The sequence below is a fragment of the Phlebotomus papatasi genome, chromosome 2 (genome assembly GCF_024763615.1).
Source record: "Phlebotomus papatasi isolate M1 chromosome 2, Ppap_2.1, whole genome shotgun sequence".
Classification (NCBI taxonomy): domain Eukaryota; kingdom Metazoa; phylum Arthropoda; class Insecta; order Diptera; family Psychodidae; genus Phlebotomus; species Phlebotomus papatasi.
In genome coordinates, this window is record NC_077223.1 from 68240610 (window position 1) to 68264537 (window position 23928).

Sequence of the window (23928 nt, forward strand, 5' to 3'; positions counted from 1 at the left end):
CACTGGTGTAATGAATGATGAGGAGATTTTCCAGATAAAACCCTGTGACCTAGACTTTTTTATCCAATCATGATGTATTTGAAAAGTAATAGTTCGAGGCGAAAAGACTCAATGGGAAAAAAGTGTCCAGCTATTATGAAGTCTAAACCTAAGAGTCTTTACGAGTGCGTCAAACCGCTCCATTATGCGTGCAAATTTGCCGGATTTTGGCCTCAAACTCTACGTGTAAGGTCCACACAAAAAAACCAAGATTTGTTTTGTAAGTAAACTTATTTGCTTTTTGTCTTTGCCGACAACACCAGAAATCATCTCCGGGAATCACTTTGATCAACCTCATGTACAACTTTTGCATTTTGAGCGTCTACGCCTACATTTTCTACGAAAATATCTACTTGGAGTTTTATGATAAATTCCGAGAAGCTACAAATTCAGTGCTTTTTATGTATCTCTCAAAGATGCAAGTTTTAGCCAATCTTCTCCTCGGATTTACCAACATTGTTCTAATGATGAAACACCACACTATCCTCTGGCGAATCCTGGATAAATTTGACGAAATCAATTCAGTGATGCAGGAGCATTTTGGCTCAATTGAAAAATATGGAATTATTAAGAAAATCAATTATTTAACAGTTACGGTAACCTATGGGATATTAATAACCCTTCTTGCAATATCGTGGGTCTACTATGAAAAAATCCTCAAAATATCCAGCTATATTGTATACATTTCACAATATTTGGGCAATTTGCCCACCTTATGTCTCTTTAGTCAATGCATTCTCTGCAATTTTTACGTTAAGAGACGCTTTGGACTTATCAACAAATTTCTCACACAAATGATCATTCCAGAAAATCCCCAGGTGAACCCCACTTCCACACCCAACTTTACAGAAAATCTAACAGTTTTTGAGAAAGATTTTCCACTTAAACTCAAACGCAAGAAAAAGCATAAATCACCAAAAATTTTCTGGGTTACCCCCAATAATCAAGAACTTACTGAAAATCTCTATAATCTCGATACATCCATTCTTATTGGAAAGATCAGCGTCCTAGCCATGGTTCATGACTCCCTTTGTGACTGTACAGAACTTATCAATAGGGTATTCAGTGTCCCAGTTCTCCTGGCTCTTTCTACAATCTACAGTTTCAACCTCGTTGGATACTTTTCCTGCTATCGAGCTTTCTTTGACGGACACCAAGAAGTTTCTATCGTAACTGCTATCACGAACGTCCTCTGGATTAGTTACTACTCCTGCATCTCGATTATGAATATCTACGTGTCGCATTCAATGACTAAAACCGTAAGTTAAAATTTGATCAACTGGGATATGAAGCGATAGAACACTTGAATAAAAAAAACGCATTTTAGTTAATTCACTATTTCATATAAAAGATATTCAATCTTCTTTTAATACAAAAAATGAAGTCCAATAAATTCTCTTCACATACATATAATAGAAATTGTTATAGGGAGATGTGGGTCACCTTTGAATTGCGACAACTTTGAAATAAACCTTTTTATTCTATTTTAACCTGGAACTGGACTTCATCGTGTTGTAGTTTAGCTTTACAATTGGTTTGTGTACCAAATTATACCATAGTAAGGTCTAGCTCTAGCTTCATTTAAAAATAGAAGAAGAGAAAGAAACAAAGCACCTTATTTTAAAGTTGCCCTAATTTTAAGGGCATTCACCCTATAAAAACACAAATGGAAATTGGCATTAAATGACACTTCTTTCCTTTAAATCATTCGAAATATTGAAAAATAAATAAATGAACAATAAAAGATAAAATAGAGTAAGGGCTCATAATTTTGTCCAGTTTCTTATTTTGGACACTTTAAGGATAAAATTGGACACTAAAAATAAATTGATTAAAATTATGGATTTTTATTCCAATATTTGATGAATAATGAATTCTATCTAAATATTTGTACTTTTTCGAGGATTTTAACACTAAATACGTAAAATTTTGAATATGATTTGAGTTTAAATTACTTTGTTGAAAATTCAGTGTACGCAATTGCGTACGAGAAATATGACAGAACTTCGTGTTTACTTCAGTCTTATTTAGCTGTAGTGATGTACTATAACAATTTTTTCTCGGTGTTTTTCAGTGATATTATTAAATATTCATCGAACACTGTCTTTATTTACGTTAATGGTGATTTGTACATTTGACCTGAAGTGAGATTTGCCTTGTGAATTAGATTTTTCGTGTGAAAAATGGGAAATTTTTAAGACATTCACCAGTGAAGTGATACTCTTTATTTTAGACAGGTATTTTTCTCTCGGAATTTCATGAAGTTTTAGCTTTCGTGATGACTAGGATGGACAAATGCCTGGAGAAACAAAGGAGCATCATCTCTACGAAAGAGATGTAGCGAGAAAAGCCTTGAAAGGCTCTCGGTAAGGCCAGGGAATGAGCGAATCCGCACGTACTTGGAGTACCGAAGACAACTCACTTTAATGAATGATATGGAAAGTTTCCGGGCTTCTTGTGACATTCTACGTTTCCCTTACATGAACAGGAAGAGGATTTGGTAAGATTGGTTCATAAAATGAAGAACAATTTGCATCCTGTTGAGGCGGATTAGCTGTCCAAATTTACAGCCAAGTTGTCCAAATTAATAACCATGTTGTCCAAAATAAGAGTCAAATTCACCTCTACATATCAATTCATTTTTAAATGTATTAAGACTAATTTTAGTAAAAACAAAGACAATAAACCCTTGCCAAGTTTCTAAACAACCCTTCTGAAAAGAGAGTAACAAAAAAAGTCAATTAGTCAGGGGCCCATCAAGCCGAATAAAAAGTGAAGATATTTTTCACTTTTCTTGCAAAAATTTTGCAGCTTAAACGCAACTTAAACAAATTTGCTCGTAGTTCTTGTATTACTTCAGCGAGCATTATGAAATATGTATTTTTAGATAGCTTTTAGTGCACGATTTCGAAATATATCATACTTATTAGTCAATTCTCTTTAGGAAAAAACTTGCCAATAGTCTTCAGTGCCTCTATGCAAAAACGTATGGAAAAATGAAATGTTGAGAGGCCCCTGCAATTAGTATTGAAAATATCGCACTTCAAACTTGGAACATCGATGCTTATAAGCAGACTGTCCAAAATTATGAGCCTTTACCTTATAGTCTGCAAAAAATCAAATTTTGTTTACTAAAAAAGATTTAATTTGGTCAGAGAGAAAACAAATTTATGCCAATAGAAAACTATGAATTTAAAAAAAAAGTTTAATTTATATTTGTTGACATCTAAGGAATGGTAGGGCTATTTTGTTTTGTGGGACTAAATTATACGGGGAAGTTAGGCATGGTTCGCACGTTTTCTTGAAGTCAATTTTCAAGATTTTTTTCTAGCTAAACTGTGAAATAGACAATGGATTGCGTTACAGGAAATAATCTCTGGTCTTTAGAGTTTCTATGTGTGCCTGGATCACTGCCACAAAATCTCTGGCTTTTCCTGGACAGGAAAATGAAAAAAAGTGTGAAGATTTGTGCGAAACTTGCCACTGAAGACAAGGTTAAACCTATGGGTTGTACAACTTCGTCATTGCATTTTTCCTGAGATTGTTCTTCCTCATAAGTAAAAATTATTTACCGATTGTTAGATTGAGGATTCATGAATTTCGCGAAAACCATGTCCATAAAACATATTTTTTGCAATTTATTTGAAGCACTGTTTTTCTTCCGTCGACAAATGGGACTTATACGGGAAGATTTCAAATACGGAAACCCTAAAAATTTATCAGCTCATTTTCGTGGCTTCTCTAAGCCCTTTCTTCATATCTTCTTCCCTTTTTTTCCTAATTGAGGTTATGTTCTGATTTTCAAGCTGTTAAGGCTACCTGATGGGTTGGCGAAACTTATAACACTTTCAGTGGTTGAACCAATACACAGTGTATTGTTTGAGAGTTTTCCGTCACATGGAAAATAATTTTCCTCCGATGCAAAAAATTATTACGTAAATATTAATCCACATTAACCCTTGATAAATTAGTGTAAAAGTAATTTTTTTTGAAAATGAATTTAAATATGAGAAATCACACGATATGTAGGGGAAAATACTCTTTCTACGAACGTTCATGCCATCGAATAATATGAATTTCTTTTACTTTTGCTAAGAGATTTTCACATGATTTTCACATAATTATCAATAATTGATTATAAGTTAACTAATATTTAATAGAAATGATTAAGTCTCTTAGGAAAACTTAAAGAAAATTCACGTGATTCCAAGGCATGAACGTTCGAAGGAAGAGCACTTTCCCCTACGCCATCAAAATTACCAATTTTGGGCCAATTTTATACTTGTGATCCTAGATCCTAGGAAAGAAGGTCAAGGTTGCCTATTTTTGCTGTGAAGATGAGTTTCATGATTACCTATCTTACAGCTAAAAAAAAATCGGATTCAACTCTTTCCTAACGAAGGGAAAATTCTGATTGTTCGAAGGCTTGCACGTGCGAACCATGCTAAACTTCTCCTATCGTTTTTACAATTTTATAAATTAAAATGCTACCCGTTGCATAAAGAATAAACAACAGGGAATTCTTTTAATCTTTTTAGGACACAAATCAAGTTTTTCAATGTAAATATTCTCTTTAATAAAATGCCAATGACCCAAGAACAGAACGTGACATTTTCCTAAATAAATTGTCTGGGAAGTTTATAAAATGTTTTTTTTGTTTCTCAAAATATTTATTTTTCTGTCGTTTCATATGAGTGAGAGTCAATAAGGACTAACAACGTATTCCACACGAGCATTCATTAACATAAAAACATCATCAAATTTCAAAATAATGTAATAATTCAATGAATGAATCATAATGAGATATTTGTAGGTGAATTATTTAGCATGAGTATCTTATAATTAGATTCCCGTGCCATCACTATAAAATCGATTGCGACGGTTGTGCCTCTGATCGAAAGATTAAACATTGCATTTAATTCTGCATTAATAAAATGAGCGTTGTATTTTTTTTTTCAAAATTTGTATCAAGGGCTGTCTATGACAATATTTATTACGACTAGTCACGCTCTATTTATCCACATTTTGGATTCTTTTCTTCTAGGGAAAACACAGTGGTGTTATAATCCATAGAATTATCAATTCTACAACTGATAAAATTTTACTCACAAAGGTACAAAATTTCTTATAATTCAGAGAGAGGAAATTAAATTAATGCTTATGTCTTCTTTTCATCCACAGCTTTCAACAGTTTCAGATCAAATATTAATGAGCAATCCTGTATTCAATTGTGGCCTATTTTCCTTTGATTGGTCCCTTATGTACACCGTAAGTAAATTTTCTGTCTAAATTTAAGCAAAATTTTAAGTATTCTGAGAGAGTATATTTTTTGTGTAGATTGTGGTCTCAACATCAGCTTATCTGGCATTTCTTATCCAATTTGATTTACCCTTACTTTGAGTGAATAATAAATGTGTCCACGACCCATGGTAATTTGATGACATCATTTCTTAAGGGTGGAAGTTTAAAATGTCTTTATGGGCACAGGAGATATGGGAAAAGTTATTAATATCAATGACAGTCTAGTTAGTCCCAATGAATAGTATTTACTAACAATATTTCAACTTTATAGCAACAAATAATAATACATTATCTTTGTTAGCAACACATTTCAAAATTACTGGTCAAAGTTCTGAAGGACAATAGCCAATTATCTGGCGTCAAATGGCACCAATAAATAACTACCCACACTTATTTTAACAACTTATATATCATTAAAGATGTATTTTATTCGCGAAATGCAAAATTCTTTACGAAAAAAGTCTTTATAACGTTTATATGGGCAACATATACAAAAGTGCTGTATGGAGTTTTTCTCAGGAAGGAATGGTCATTGCAACATCTGAAAGAGAAAATTGTCATGAGAGCACTCTATTGAATTCCTATAATTGAAATTTATACAATTGAAATATCCTTATAGAATATATCTATTGCATCTATTGCGGAGTGAGTGACTATAATAATAGTAGTCGATTTATGGTAATTTATTTAATACAAAGACAGTGAGTCAACAATTGCCCTACAAACCATTAAAGTTACTTTCTAAATTATTCAATTAATCTTTCCCTAAAGGTGTTTAAACCGTTTAAACAAAATTTATTAGAATTTGTCGAATATGTAATTTTTGGTAAACTATGGGACTATAATACATTATCCGTCAAAAAATTACTCTTATCATCTATTTCTTATTATCCACTTGGCTTAAATGGTTACATATTGCTCAAAAAATATATAGACAAGGGTGGGCCAATTTCATGCAACTGATATTTTTTCAGGACTTATTTGCTGAACGAATATGAATCATTTTCAAACTAACTATGTTCCGTTAGTTTCTCTTGACTACATCTACAGTAGAGTCTCGCTATAGGCCATCGCTCTATAGTCCACAATTTATCGACCGTTGATTTCAAAACACTGATTTTAAGTTAGGTTATGTTTTTTAGTATGCGACATGCATATTTATTTTAATATTTTTGGCAAACTTTATTAAGTAGTTGTGATAATTGTGATCCACAATGAAGAGAGCAAGGACAAGTACCACAATCGCAAAGAAAGTGGAAGCCGTCGAGCAATTTCAATACTAAAAATCGTTGATAATTTTAAAAAAATTACATGGACTAGTGCGACCCAAATGTCAAATTTGAAACCAAATATGGACTATAGCGAGACTCTACTGTATCTGAAAATATACAGAACTTCTGCTAAATAATTTTTTTCCTTCCTGAAAATGCTTATTTTTGAAAATAGTTGGAAATATTTGTGTCTGAGGAAAAAATATCCGCCTTGGCCATATCTAAAACGTATCCAAAAATGAAAAGGATCGATGGTTTGGTTTTTCAGATATTCCTAAAAGAGTGGTTTCTGGAGGGCAAAGAATGGGATGAGAGGCAAATGCGTTTGTTGTTTCGATTCTTTCGATTGACTTTTGGGGAGAGGGGGGTACTCAGAACATTCAACAAGTCGCTAACATTGTCTTTTTGATCAGAAAATTGATCAGAAGAAATTCTGGTCCTCTAACCAGAATATTAGCACGTGCAAGAAGACGAGGTCGGGTGTCTTTGAGATGCATGGATGAAATGTCCTCTAGGACACTCTCTAAAACATATCGAAAAATGAAATGCATCTCTGGTTCTTGAGATATTCCTAAAAGAGTGGTTTCTGGAGAGGAAGGATAGATATGGGGATGAAAGTGAAGTAGCATTTGGATTCCTTGGATCAACTTATGGAGGGGGGGTACACAGAACATTCCAAGTCGATATCTTTATCGGTTTGTCCAAAAAATGGGATAGAAGGATTTCTGTCAGTTTTTCTTTGCGTGTATAACATTTCAAAATTTTTCAAATGTCCAAAAAGTTTCTTCTACAATTTATGCTATTTAAAAGCGGATTCTCTAGCGAGTGCCTCCTTCTCCCCCTGGCCAGGGTATGAATTCTGAGATTCATGAGTTACTCACATGAGAAATTCACGGCTCTGTGATCACCTTTACTAAGCGTTTTGTAAAGCTTTCGTAAAAACTATACCGTGCTTCGTTATGTGCTGTAAGAGTTTTACATGACACTTTAGATGATAATTTAACGAAACTCTTGAAAACGACAATTTAAAAGCCATGAGTTTCTCACGTGAAAAACTCACGCATCTCAGAATTCATACCCAGGTACGCTGTTCTTGCCTTATCCAAGTTGGCCATAAACAGTTTGTTTTAACACGTGACAATCCTTAGTCGTGGTCCATTCCGTTTGATGAAGTTTTAATAAATCCCTCCTGTATAATTGATTTCCTTAATTGCAAGGTATAATCCCTGCAACAAGTTACGGACTAATGAAGGCGTCCTTACCCTGCTACCGTGAGGCGGTCCGTTTCTACATTTCCCGCTATACTCCTGTGTCGAGGTACCCAATGAAGACCGACGTCACATTTCTGTGAGGCCGTTTATTAAGATTTTCCTACACTCAGTCACAAGAGCAGAACGCGACTCATACCCTAATATAGACAGAATCGCAACGCTACTACCTGAGAAGATTTGAACTTTCCTACCCTCTATTGCAGACTCCACTAGACTCCGAGCATCAAGCAGGATTGCGACAACCTCAGCCTGAAACACAGTCGTGTACTAGCTGAGGAGCGCTAATCCATTAACTTGAAGCAATGGTAGCCGGCGTCTGAGAATCTTTCAATTCTAGAACCGTCAAAGAATAGAGCGAATAAGCCGCTACACACTATAAAAAGTTTTCATCAATTTTTGAAATTGTTAGATCCGTTAGGAAAGTCAGTAAGGACGGAATTACTTAAAACAATCGCGTAGATGAGTGTCTGGTTCACCAGATGTTTTTCCAGAATCGTCAGAGTTCCTCCTGATGATCTATTCCTTACTAAATTTCTCTATGATACTCATTTCGAAGAGATAACTAATAGGTTGGTTAACACTTTTAGAAGAACTCAGCATCGGTGCGAGGAGTGCGAAAGACATCTATACCAACGGGGGTTTAAAACCATTGGGAAGAAGCTAGTACTAACAGGATATTGAAGCAATTTCTTTACGTTTGTTTAGAGAGAACTATTAAAGTTTCTTCAATAATGCCGAATATAACATTATGGAATAAGAGAACATAAATTTCTTTAGTGTGTAGAGGCCATAAGACATTTAAAGAAGCATTGTGAATGATGTTTCATGTAATTTTCTTGTAGAAAGTTGACGTGTACCTTCCTTGGCACTAAATAAATTTGTGTCCATTTTTGAGATCAGAGGGTAACTGTACCAAATTTCGGACAACTTGCAATTTCGGTCACTTCTTAGTTCTTCAAATTTCCATGATTTTTTAGTTTTCTCATACTCTCTAGCCTCTCTAGGGAATATATACAATGCAAAATATAACAAAAAATATCGCTTCTACGAACGAGATAATGTGAAAAAGACTTTAGAAGAATTCCGAAAGGGCAAGGATGAGAATCAAGGTATACAAAACCAAAAGCAATGTCCATAATTTTATTCATTTTAAAATCTATTAAGCATGATTTTAGAGAAAACAAAGGCGATAAACATCTACGAGGTTCCAAGCAACACTCCTTAAAAAGTAATAGCAAAAAAAATCATATTTGTATGGAAAATATTACATTTCAAGACTTTGCGTTTACATACAACTATGCCGAAATTTGATACAGTTACCCTAAGTATGCCACTATGGTAAAAATAAGGGGATCATTTTTATCCAAATTTGATCCTTTTGCAAAGGATGCATCAAATTTCAAACTTTTAATGCACATTTATCATAATAGAACATGTTTTATCATAAACTTATTACTCACAACGCTCACAACATATTTCTCTCATCAGAGTGAACACCAAAGATGACTTCTCATTGTCTTTATTTATTTATTATTTAGTTAAATAATATATACTTTTCAAATGATCCTTGATGTTCCTTTTATTTTTACCAGTGGCGTAAGTGATTTGCTTCAATACACTAAATATTGACAGAAATTCCTCATAGTATGTAGAAGCCATTAAGGAAAAATATAGAAATATTAATTATTTGGTATTATTTGCAATTTAACTGATTGTGGAAGATATTGGTGCAGACATGGAATTGTAATCATAGTCTCGATTTTCTAAAAAAAATTTTGCAGACTTATTTCGCAATGGAAAAGTAATGTGATTACGGTGCGTAAGGAGCATTACCTTAACCCAATATTCTTATTTAAAGATATTGATACATATGAAATTTGATATACAATTCGGCAAAATACTAATGCTCTTTTTTCTCGACTGAGTGTAAGTCTACTGACAAAATTGAATTATCTTAATGCGAATGTATTGAAGAATGTAATATAATAAATTAAACATTTAACCTTTAACAATGAAGGTGCAATAAATAATATGCAAGAGGGGGAGAATTTTATTGAAACAAGTGGGATAATTCAAAATGCTCAAGAAGTGATGGAAAAAGTGTGGGTAGATCTATTAATGATTTATGTGTCCAATAAGAAAATCAAATCCCTACTTTTAACTAAGGCTCATGATGCAGAATAACACGAAGTATGAAGGAATGATCCTCTTGTGGTCAACACGAAGGATTTAATGTACAATACAGGGATGGCTTGGAAGGAGAGGCAATTGTGCTTTTTGAGCCTGCTCCTTGGGATATTCTCCATGGGATGTGCACAAAATGTGAGCATCTGCCATTTTTTGGTGAGAGTATATAAGGACAGCAATTTCAACGGTAAACCTCAGACAGAATCTTCCTGTTTCTCGTCATAGAACCTCCTGCTTCAGTTTTCTTTTATCCATCATCTACCAGTCAAAGAACACGCATAGTCATCAATTTAGAGAAAGTTTACTGTGAATTCTCCTAAAAACTCCCTAATCGGTATTTTAGTGATTTTGCTTTTCTCTGATTTTCGCCCTAACACGTGTTCAAGACGACAGTGAGAGATAAATAGAAAAAAAGTAAGAATTACAGTGATAACAACTTCAGAATGATTTGTTAAAAAGATTTTTTCTAAGAGTGGTGAGTCTTTTTTACTTTTAGTTTTTTTTTTGTTCTTATATCGGATAAAATCCAACATCTTACATGATATTCCCATTTTAATCTATTGTGTGTTGATGGTGGTTTTTCTATCACAAATATTGTCATGAGTACAAAATGTGGTCTTTATCGTATCATCAATCATTTATTTCAAAATGTAATGTTTTTTTTTATCACCCCAAAAATATCATGTGGGTGGTTTTTTTGTCATGCATTCAATTGGAGTGAAAATGAACTGTTTCTTTTTCTCCCCATGCCCCTAAGAAATGTAAAGAACTTCATACTTGAACCCCTCTCGCATTATCCATTTCGAGACTTTTAAATTCAATCCTCCCCCATTTAAGAAGCAAATGTATAAAATTCCACGTTCAAATGGAGCAACAAGTTGATTGAGATAAAGTTCTAAAATTCTTTTTTTTTCCAAAGATCATCATTCTGCGATGTGGGATTTCCCATTGGTCATTATGAATTCACATCAGTGATTTAGAACGTGATTTTATTCCCTTCTTAATTATCTATGAAGCGGAGGGTGAGGAATTTTTTTTGTACCTGACCATATTCAAATAAATGGGATGTTTTTCTTTTGGGAAACTTGTAAAACTCAAAGGCAGAAAATTTTTGGTAATTTTCTTAACAAAACACCCAATCAAATCGTCCGTAAATTAGGTTAAATGGTATTGCGGAGGACTTTTAGAATAAGTTATTCTTTTCTCCGAATTAATGAAAAAAAGCTTTATATTAGTTTACATGCTGAGGATTTTTTTTCCTAAAATAACTCTCAATTGTTTGTAAAACGCCGAAAATTCAACAAAGTTTTTTTTTAATTTAAAACAATTGTAACTTTAAATGCCATCTGTTGAACTTTATTATGAAAAGATATAATAATTGTATCACTACTTCTTTTTAGATACAGGAGGAACTTTAGAAACTTTGTTTAATCAGACATAAGTATACATCAACATATTCACTGACGTATTTACCCTATTTACCAAATTAATCTAAATATTTTTCGCAAATTTTATTCAATGCAAAACATTACCTACCCGCTGGCTAATTATATTCGGTATTACCTATCAACGTATTCTCTTAAACGTAATATATTCACGGATATGAGAACTTCACGAAATTTGTTTTTCTAACTCATAAATAGGTATATAAATATTTATAAATTATCTAGTATATTTACAATTTTTAAATTTTGTGGTTCAGTGTACGATCTACAAGTTTAAAAACGGTAAAAGAAATTGTGTTGAAAAATTAATGTAACTACAACACAATAAATATCTTATCAAGGATTTAGTCACGAGAAAAAAAACTAATATTTTTTGTTTTTTTTTTTTTTCAACAAAATAAAAAATTATATAATTAAAAAATAACTAAAATTTTCATTTAATAATTATAAAAAATCATCCTTTCACCGAAAACCTTTTTTGATTAAATTTCCTTTGATATAGTCACGATCGTTCACAGTAGGCTCATTTGAAGTCAGAAAACAAAATTTTTCTATTAGAAGATGAGCTAAACCCGTTATACCTGTACTTGAACGAAGAATTTTTCAAAAAATAAAATTAGTATTTTTTGGAAAATTTTGTACAAAAACTTTACATTTTTACAACTCAATAAGAAGGAAATAAAAGGTCCACCATTTAAGTGTGAGTTTAACTCTTTTGCTAGAAGTATTTGTTCTTTTTAAATCTACTCTGGGTAATCGTGAATGAAAAGACATTATGACTTCTTATTAATTATTTTTTAAAAAGATAAATATGGTATTCGAACCTCGAATTCTAAAAGCGAAAATCAAATTTGATTAGTAATGACTCCGACACACCGTCTAATTCTTTAATAAACAAATGTGACAAAAACACCAATCGAGTTATTTCAGTAAAGTCTCTTAATACAACTAAGTGTTATACAAAATTTCAAGATAATTCTTCGGGTTTTGGAAATAATGCTTAAAGTCAAAACATAAAAAAATGTCTCAATAGAATTATACAATTACCCTACTGGACTTTCTTGTGAGATCACAAAGTTTTTTTTATAGTATACTTTATTTTATTTATTAATAAGTTTTTAATCGTGCTATAACCGTACCTAAATTTTACTAGTTTCAAATTTCGGGAAAAAATTATATAATTAGAGAGACCAACTCCTAATTTTTTTTTGTTTTTTTTTATTGTTGCACAAATTTGACTCTGATTTATAAAAAAATCTTTCAAGGTATATAATAAGAACCCAAATTAGATTGGTATCAGTGATTCAAAGTTGTAGCGGCACAATTTCTTTCACAAGGTAACTCAGAAAGAAATATCAGTATTTTTTCTTTTACACATATAATATAATATAAAATTATAAAGAGAAAAAAATAAGCGAAAAAATAAAGTTTTGCCTACATAAACACAAAATAAACTTGTGATTAAGGTTGAACTCTTGTAACTTTAATTTCAAAATTTTGAAATAAAATTTAATAAAATGTAATTATTTAAAATACTGTTCTGTTCAAAGTAAGAATAAAGTTTAATTTGTGCTTTGCCACTGTAATTCCCAAAGTTCGACATTCTTAGAGGAATAATCAAGGATTTTTTTTTATATTACCGTCGTTGAGGGTGACTGCACTTTTTTCGCTATTTCTCAATTTTACCCTTTAAAAGTGAATAGTAAAAATGAAAGGAGAGAGGTCGATAGGTAAAATTATTTGTATTCAGTAGTTAATGAATAGATTTTGTGCCACTAGAGTTTATTTTATAAAATTTTACTATCTTAAAAAAAAACAAGAAAAATGCCTGCATTTGGGATAAGATCACTGGCAATAATAAAAGGATTAAATTGATCCAAATTTGATCCTTTTGCAAAGGATGTATCAAATTAACATGTTCTATTATGGTGCTGACACACTAGAAGCAATTTTCGTCAAAAATTGCCTTTTTAAAAAAAAAATTGCGACGTTTCTGCCTACAAGGATAGGGGAAATTTTCTTTCAAACATTACATTTGTTCGTAAATGTTCGTCAACACACAAAAAATGTTCGTAAAATTTTGTCATTTGTTCGTAAAATATTCGTCAGATAAACAAAAAGTTTACGATCAAATGACAACATAATCCCTGAAGAATTTGAGATGGTAGACCGTGTCGGCGAATACCATCAAGAAGTCCTCGAATTAATGAAATGCCCATAAAACTTTCATTAACGGACGCACAGGAGAATGCAAAGTCAACCTCAACGACGCGACGGTACGAGATATTTATTTTTATTCCATTTTGAAAAATAATATAAAAAGTGAAAATTTAACACTCTAATTAATCCACTGCCACCAAATAAATACGGAAAATGAACATTTCTTCTGTTTTGTGACATTAAAATTTATGAAATAATAACCACAAGATTTTTCAAATTAAAATCTAAGTTCAAAAGACTAATTAAACCCAATGAAAATTACGAACACGTTTTTGTTTCATAAACCGCACCGTATTATCAAAGAAGTTGCATAAATTTTAAGACTGTCATCAACATTGAATTGCTGAATATCACGTAATGACCACCAAAAAATTAGACCAACATGAACAATAATTCATAAATATGCTAATTTTTTATGAGAGACCAAGTCTATATCTTACTTGTTGCTCTCCTCAGACTTTCAACTACTTCACGTGGATTCTTTTTTTTAGTGCCCTAGGGAATAAACAAACCTCTCATCTGAAATATATAACTGCCCACCTTATTTTAATTTTTTTTATAAAAGAAATTCTTTGACTTTTCCCATGAATTTCTCATAAATTCTGAATATGACTTATACGCTTGATTTGTATTTTACGAATTAGAATACACAAAAATTATGCTGTCAGCAAACATTTTTTTCACGTTTGATTTGCAAATACATTTCATCTATGTAATTTACAATACGCATTTTAATTTTTTTTTTCCTGACTTGCTTTGAGAAAATAAAAATGCTGTAAAGCCCATATTCTGATTCTCTCAAAATTTAAGACAAACACATCAGACGCACATGTATAATTTATCATTATTTGAGAAAAATATTTGATAAATTAAAAGACCACTCGCGAATAAGCAGAATGTCTCTATGGGAAAGACAATATTATGATATTTTAATCAAGGTATAAATTAATTAAATCTTCGCATCGTTTGTGGTTTTTTTTTGCTCTCCATGCCCGAAATAAAAAGAAAATGAGGAAGGAGATTTTGCTTGAAGGCAAATATGACAAATGATGTCTCTAAAATAAATAATTAATAAATTAAACCCATGTGTATTCCATCTGGTTGGCTCAGTGCTTCAGAAAAGAACTGCCCATTCCAACTTCTGGATCAAGAGAAAGGGTTGAACAAAGGGTTGAGTTCCGCTTTTGTGTAATAAATAGCATCAAATTTCATCTATTCTATACCAACTTGTTGAACGTAACATTATCGCTGATAATGTACAATAATAATGTGACACTCTTTTCTACCATCATAATTAACTCCTCTCAATTCATTCGCGGGCAATATTCTCTGGGAAATTTCCTGCAATTTAAATGACGTCATAAAGATTATGACGCTATTTTGTCAGAAAAACAAATTTTAAATTGGTATGGGAAATTTTTCAAGTTTGATGACTCAAATTTAACACTTTTTGGAAACTCATCTTAAAATGAGAAAGACTTTCATGTAATATCAAATTATTCAAACAAAAGGTTGAGTGGTATCATAAATCTTACATAAAGTTTATAAAATCTTTTTTTTTCCTCCATTAATTTCTTAATCAGGTAATCATATTAACTATTAAAAAACCAATATTTTTTTTTGTATCACCCCACACGCTATTGTAATAAAACAAAATGATACAAAAAGATGAACAAATTGCCTAAGAACTTACAAAAAAAACTGCTCTATATATTGCATAATTTAACAAAAAGGAAAAGAAGTTAAACAAGCGATAAATTTATTAATACGGAATTATTGCATATGAAATTGTGCAAAAGGCCCAATATGCATTCAATGGAAAAGAGTACAGCAAAGGGAAAAGCAATACAGCTATACAATTAAAAAAATAATCACAGCACAACAATGATATTATCTATATCGACAAGTCAATTATTAAAACCTTTAAAAATTGCGTGAAAATGCGTTTTCTATTTTTTTGTTGTTGTTGTGCGTCACCATAAACTCCTTAGCCTACAAATTAATTTTCCATAAACTTTGAAATTAATGTATCTTGATTTAAGATCAAGATATTGAAAATATAAATGCTTTTAAAATGCAATAGACTTTATCCACTTCATCAGAATATGAGGAAACACTTAAATTAAACAGAGGGTTTTTGATTTAAAAAAAAATACACAAACATCCTACACAGAGTTTAAAAAAAAAAATAAACAAAACAGAGAATTAGATGAGATTATTTTCAAGAGTAGGATTAAAAACAAATGGATCACGAAGTGAATAATCCCTTGTATTTTTCACCTAGATATTCAATTTTACTGTTAAAATTGATATGAGAGATACTGACATATTTTTCAACGCATAATATTATTAATCCAGCCTTGAATAGAATGCTCTTTAAGCTAAAGCTCATTCTGGTTCAGCCAATTGAAATTTGTCAAGCTTCAGTGAAGTTCTATCAATGAGTATTGTCTACTCTAGTTTACATTTAAAAAGTATTTTTTAATAGTTTTCTGTAGCAGATCAATATTAATACTAAATTTCAATTAAATTTAATAATTAATTTCAGTTTATTAATTCTTCAATTCATTACGTAGGGGAGACTGGGGCAAAGAGTCACAAATCGAAAAATTCAATATCTTCCAAGGTAAAAAAGATAGCGGCTCAAATTTTTTTCTTTAGATAGCCTCCATAGACCTTCTTCAATGTCGTAAGTTTCTTAGAATTCGAACAAGGAATTAAGAAAATAAAAAATATCGAAATTTTTAGCCCTATTTTTGAAATATTTTCCTTGCAGAAGATAAGAATTATTACCTAATTATTTTCCAAAATTGATGCACTGGTGAATATTTTCTAAATAATTTGGATTATTTGAATTCGAATCCGCTATCTATTTTAGAATTTCACAAAAGTTCTTTTCTCCAGAAATCCTTTTTTTTAAATGACAACATGGGGTAAAAAGTAACAAAAAAGCGAAGCAATTTCTAATGTCTCACGGCGAAAAGAAACGTCATTATCATGTCTCGCCGCTTGTTGTTTGCATTGGTCAAACGATTTGCAGTCTTTTGTGTGTGTGTGTGTGTTTTTTTTTTAAAACAGCTTGAAAAGCGCTTTTCTCGTTTTCTCACTTTTCTCGCAGAGAAAACGGTGTTTTACAAAGGTGTAGATGAATAAATTTTCTATGAAAATATGTCCTCTAGGTATTTTTTCAAATTTACGGAAGCCCGTAATGAAGCGAATCAAAATATGATAATACCCAATCTCTGGTACTATTTGCCCCAGCATTTTTGAGAATAGTCACAAAATTACCTTTTATTTAGAAATTGGCTCGATAAACGTATTTCCTTACAAAATAGAGGAAAATTACTTTCACAAAGTTGTAGAGCGGTAAATTTCGTATAAAACTGCGCTAATTAGAATTTTTTGAAGCGCTCGATTAGCTTGTAAGAAAAATAAAATATCCGTTTTGTAACTTTTTGCCCCAGTCTCCCCTACTATATTTAAGCTTGCTGTTGGTTTGATAACCAACAAAGCTCAGGCTGCTCCCCATTGGACAGACAAATAGCGTCCAAATGCTAAAAAATGGTCGTGGAAACTCAATGATCACCTTCTCAAAGGATTTCAGGGCTCTGAAAAAGATGTTGAACCCGCCTTGCACCCGGAAATTCTGCGTTATTGAGAAATACTGGAGAATTTGACAGACCGGTCTTAGGAACAAAGCTCAACCAACTAAAGACTTGCCGGATTTTAAGAGGAAGTGGAAGAAGGTCGTCTGCGACCGTGGAGACGAGTTTATCAAGTCTCTTAAAAAGAAAATGGTACGAGAATTTGACGAGAAGCCATTTGGATTAAAAAAAAACCAAAATATCATAAAAATCTAATAAAATTATTTTTCCGAAAATATTTATATTTTTTTATTTATATTTTTTTTATATTTATATTTTAAGGATCAAATTTGGATCAATTTGATCCTTTTATTTTTACCAGTGATCTTATCCCAAATGCAAGCATTTTCTGTGTAATGGCCTCTACACACTATGAGAAATTTCTTTAAAAAATGTATTTTTAAAGAAAATTTCCCCTATCCTTGTAGGCAGAAACGTCAGAATTTTTTTTAAAAAGGGAATTTTTGGCGAAAAATGCTTCTAGTGTGTAAACACCATTAGGACGATAGGGCCAAAAATTAGGGCTCAGAAAAAATCTTTTTTCTGACTTTTTAGAGCAAAACAGAATTTTCTATGGCCGTAGGAAAAATTTAATTTTTGGGTCACCGGTGACCCAATCGTCCTTAAGAGGTTGAGTTAAGATCAGAGGAGAATTTCATGAAATCAAAATTCACCTCTCTTTCTTTCTTAAGCGTTTTCGTATGTGTTTCTCACTCTTTTGTACATTTCTTCTTCTTCTTCTTCTTTTGAACATCACGACAAATTCAATTTAGAGTACAGTAGACTCTCGCAAATTCGGCTCTTTTAAGATCGGGCTACTTTTAAATTCGGGCAGCGGTTACATTTGAAAAAAGTTTGTTGTCATTTTTCAAGTTTGATTATGATTATCAAATGAATCAAATATGCTCAAATTTAGCACGGTTTGTCTTAGTTTTGATGTGATTTTGCATTATTGAGGGATTTTCATGCAATTTACGATATATATCAGTGTGTAAACTCAATATCTATATGCACATGTCGCCCGAATTTCTGTCTAATTCGGCTGACATTTCGGTCCTATATGACCGAATTTGAGAGAGTCTACTGTATGTGAAAAAATGGGATAGAGATATAAGGTAAAGTACCCTCACTCGACCGGGTTCCTCTATTCGACCGGTGGGCCAATTTTTGAATATTTGATGGTGAATTTCGTCAATTTCTATGAATTTGTCACTGATTCGTATTATTCATGGAATAATTGATCTATTAATGTTAGATCATACACAAAATATTATAGCAAATATAAATAAATTGAATAAATAAATCTACCGGTCGAATAGAGGAACCGGTCGAATAAAGGGTACTTTACCTTACATAACGTTTGAAAAGGAAATGGCTGTGGATTTTATTATTATTATTAGGGGAAAATAGGGCAGAATTTTACAGGGGTAGAATTAGACAGTAAGGTGTTCTTGTTTTCCTTAAAATAACTTTTTTTTTTTCAGAGTTATAAATTCCCTCACAATTCATTGAAATATTTACGTTTCTCACAAAAAAAAGGCAAAGAAAATTTTCATTTTCTAGTTTTTTTGCCCCTGTTTCTTCTATTATTATTTTATCCCACTCAGGTATTTTTAAACAGGATGTAGATTTTAATTTCTTAAAATTTTCCTGAGAGGACTGCCGGAGGCATAAATAATTAAAATTATTTACATTTAATTGATTTTGTTGTCTTTTAAGATGAAGCGGACGTATAATTATCCTTTTCAAAGCACAATTGTATTTTATGTGACTCAAAAAGCTCTCAATCGATGTTTAATTATAAGGTGCTTTAAAAGTTCAATTTCAATTTTTGAAAAACCGGGCACAACTGAGTCTTTTCCATCTGCTTACATTATTTTATTTTTTTTTTATTTTATGCTGTTTCTAATGTTTTTAATGTTTATATAAAGGAAGTTCTGGAAGCTCCTGATAACTTAAAATAACCATCTTGCCAAATTTCAAATCACGTTCTTCTGTACACATTATAAGGATCAACAAGACTATGTAGGGGAAAGTACCCATGCTTCGTACGATCCCAAGCCTCGTAATGACTAATTTTTTCCTATGTTTCTCAATAAATGTAAGTCATCGCACCTATATTTTAAAAATGAGTGAAATGTGCCCAGATTTAAAATATATTGCGGGGTAATGCCCTAGACACACTTACGACTTAAGCCGAGAGACGACTTAGTGGAAAATGATGCAAAAGCAGTTTAACTATTGTTTCTAATATAATTACGCTAATCCGTCTCTCGACTAATTCTCAAGTCTGTCAAGGCCCTAACATTTATTCAAAAACAGGAAAAATTCACTCATTACAAAGCTTGGGTTCGTACAAAGCATGGGCACCTTTCCCGCCTATGAAGTAACTCAGACATGATATCTTTCTTTATATTTAAGAGTATTTTAGAACAGATTTCTTTTTCTAAAAGTTCTAAGGTTAACAAAATAGAACATTAAAACAAGTCTGCAAAAGTGTTTGTGGTTTGGATGGAGTACTTAGCATTACGTACACTTAGTCCCGGGATTAGGCACATTTTCGGGACCGAAGAAAAAACACTCGAAATGGCTTTATGCATCAAAAAAAAAATTGCATACCCAAAGGCGATTTCTTTATCGGCCGTAGAACGAACTTCGCGCGGAGTTAAAGTAGTCAGAACAAAAAGATTCAATTTTTAAAAAGAAATTCATCAACAGCAATCTTTGGCCAGAGTTCTTCAATAAATTATTAGCATATTTAAAATTTTTACTTTAATAAAAGAAATTAAAGTTATATTCAGGCGTATTTCAAAAATGTTTTCACAAATTGACTCATAATGGTAGGCAAACTTGCATAATTGTATGTGCATAATCTCGTCAGGTGCATAATCCCGAAGTGCATAATGCCGGTACTGAGTGTATCTTCTTGTACTCTATTTTACACTCTGAAAAATTTATCATGGTACCAGGCTTTTTTTAAAAGAGGTTTTAAGTATTAGGGGAAAGTACTCTCCCTTCGAACGTTTATGCCTCGAATAATGTGAAATTTCTTTTAGTTTTCCTATGCGATTTACCCATTTCTATTAAATATTAGTTATAGCTTATAATCAATTATTTATAATTACGAGCTAATTATGTGCAAGTCTCTTAGGAAAAATAACAGAATTTTACATTATTCGAAGGCATAAACGTTCGAAGGGAGAGGACTTTCCCCTATGTCTTCGAAAAATCACCATCAATCGAAACAATAATTCTAACTTAAAGTGTTGTAATAATTCAATAACTGTAACTTTAACGTATTAAATCCCATCTCTATTACCATTCAATAACCCTGTGACATTATTTAAGCTTATTTTCCTCAATTCATCCACCTTTGCAGATGCCTCTTGAAACAATGAAACTAATCCTGCTGTTTTGCACTATCATCCTCACCACTCGGCACATCGCTGTGGCTGAGGTGGATACTCAAGATTATGAATTGAAGGCCAGTCTGCGGTCCGGAGAGGATTCGATGACAGAAGAGGAGCCAGATTCAACACCCCTGCATCAACTCAATCGACGACAAGTCAGAAGCGATAGCACAGAAATCGAAGCAAGACGTCGAAGCTCCCTGGACAAGAATTTTATGCGATTTGGACGATCGGACAAGAACATTTTGCGATTTGGCCGATCCGATAAGAATATTTTGCGCTTCGGCCGATCAAATCCACAGAATATTCTGCGGTTCGGTCGAAGTGGCGAGAATTTCATTAGATTTGGACGAAATGATGGGAATTTCATGCGATTTGGGCGCAATGACGATGAAAGTAGTCACATGCGACTAGGACGTCCAGACAACAACTTTATCCGTTTCGGAAGGACATTGGGTAAAGTTTAGAAAATTATTATCAAAAACACATGTTAGAATATGTCGTATATCATTCACAGAAACCATAAATCCAACTCTAAATAGCGCTGTGAGGAGAAAGAAAGCCAAAGATACTCCTCTGGATTGGAGTGATGGAAAGCGCGCGGAGAATTTCATACGATTCGGACGCAACCAAAAGACCAATTTTCTGCGATTGGGTCGTGCTGAGGACAAGAGTGGAGCCCAACCAAATCCCCAGAATAAGAATATTTTGCGATTTGGCCGGGCAGGTTCATTCATCCGCTTTGGACGCAGTGACAATGGCGCAGGAGTGAATCCTGAGAGTTCTGAAGCTGAAGAAGTTGCAGAGAATATGAAACCAATCCTGAATATTCTACCATCTGATAGTGAAGATGATCTCTTGGTTATTCCACCAAATTATCTCATCTCCAAGGAGTCGGACAAGTAAAGGACATTTGTCTTCCATGGCCAGGAAGAGAGGAATCTAAAAGGAGGAAATTCTCAATTCTGGCTGGTTTGAAAATTTCCTCTTTTTCCCCAGAGATGAGATTAAAAAAAAAACAATTGTAATTAACTTTCTTATTTTTCCTCTTTCTTTCAAAATATGTATAAATTCTCGTTAATAAAATTATTTTCTAAGCAAATTGCTTGATAACTGATATTATTCCGGGAAGAATAATTTTTGGAAATGAGTGGGTTTTATAAGGCAATTGCTTCAAGGATTTAAGAACATATGTTGCGGTCTAATCGCTCTCTAATCCTTTATGAAAATTTTTCCCTAGTTGTACAGTTTTCAGAAAGTTTTAATAGATGACAATCAGGGATAGGTTTTGAGGCTATTTTCTGTTACGAATTTATAAAGAAGTGTACAACAGAGGTTGGGTTCTTGTTCAAGTTCAAGGTGAGATATCCAATTTTTTTCTTCAATGTTTTTATATGCCAGAAAAATTCAGTGGAAAAAATTTAAGGCCTCAACATGTGGCACTTTATAGGGATCGATTGAGCTGTCAGATATCGCCTTTCCTCTAATTAACACTTGTGTAAATTTTTATTTATTATCGCTTCTTGGATCTTCTTACCGTAAGAAATGAATGGTGAATCATTTTTATCGTCACTATTATAAAGCTTTGAAATTATAAAGCTATATTCAGTTGTGATACATATTGGTTGTTATTCAAAGAGAATTAATACTAAAGGTATATATTGGTTCGGTTTACTGGATAATTACGGGAGAGCCTTCATATTTGAGACGCGGTGGATTATTTTTTGATTATTCAAATAAATCTGACAAAAACACTTATCGAGTGACTTTAATAAAGTCCAATGAGTGTACTAAGCGCTATACAAAATTTTAAATAATTTTCTGAGTTTTGGTCATACCTCCTTATGGCCTCTACAGTCTACACACACTAGAGAAATTTATGTCCATATTTGACTGTTTTTTCTACACAAACGTAGAGAATTTGCTTCAATGGGCAAGTGATTCATTAAATTTTGAAAAAACCGAATAAAATTGGTTGGTATTTTGAATTTCGAGACCATTGGGAACTGGGCTAAGCCTTAGGTCTGAAGCCGGCCTTAGGCATATGGCTTAACTCCCCTAATTCCTTATATTTAAGAAGCATTTAATAAGATATTTGAGGAAATTGTTGCTTAAGATTGGATATTAAAGACAAAAGTAATCCATTAGCTTTTCAAAAATCAATAAAATTGATTGTTATTTAGATTTTTGAGACCTTCGAGAACTGTGCTAAACCTGCAGTCTAAAGTCTAAAGCCGGTATTAGAAAGGTGATTTTATCATTTAATTATTTCAAATTAAACTGCGCTAAGTCAAATCATTTCTCAGCTCTTAACATTATGTGAAGACCAGTGCAGACCTTAAGTTATTACTGCTCGAACTCTACAGAGAGAATAGTACAGTAGACTCTCTCAAATTCTGGCATTTGGGACCGAAATGTCACCCGAATTAAAGAGAAATTCGGGCATCAAATTGTTTGAAATGCAACGATTTTTTGTTCTTTCGCATAGTCATACTAAGTTTACATACTCGTATTTATGGTAAATTTCATGAAATCCCCTTTATAATGAAAATCACATCATAACTAAGACGAAACACGCCAAATTTCAGAATATTATCTTCATTCGAAAACTTAAAAAATGTCGATAAACTTTTTTCAAATTTAACGGATGCCCGAATTAAAAAGTACAGTGCCCACTTTATAATCCGGATCGGCGTAATCCGGACGAGTAATCGACGGTTACATTTAAAATAATTTTGAGGTTATGAATGCATGTGTGTTCAGCAATGAAAATGGATTATCCTGTGATGTTTTTGTTTAATAAATGAAGTATAATAGCATAGAATTCTCTATTTTATGTCTTCTTAATCTTCTTTAAAACTTTGATACTAATTCTACAAAATAAATCTTGTATTATATTTTCGAGACGTTGAACAAATTCAAAAAATCCATCCGGATTACGAAGCGGACATCTGTCATATTGTCTCCCAATTATCCGGATTACAAAGCGCGCACTGTAGCCCGATCTTAAAAGAGCCGAATTAGCAAGAGTCTACTGTATATAGAATCCCTCGATTTTTCACCCCCTGAAAATTTTCACCTTCCACCCCCCGGAGACCACTTTTGTCAACAAATCTTCACGTTTCAGACGATCTCCATGC

At 32.5% G+C, this 23928-nt stretch overlaps 1 protein-coding gene across 1 annotated transcript; it reads left to right on the plus strand.

Moving 5' to 3' along the window:
* Positions 1-10167: 10167 nt before the first annotated feature.
* LOC129803986 (FMRFamide neuropeptides) lies at positions 10168-21890 on the plus strand. Its single transcript, XM_055850897.1, has 3 exons — positions 10168-10544; positions 20758-21244; positions 21306-21890. The coding sequence occupies exons 2-3, from the start codon at positions 20758-20760 to the stop codon at positions 21692-21694; spliced, it is 876 nt and encodes a 291-aa protein (XP_055706872.1). The 5' UTR covers positions 10168-10544; the 3' UTR covers positions 21695-21890.
* The last annotated feature ends 2038 nt before the right edge of the window (positions 21891-23928 follow it).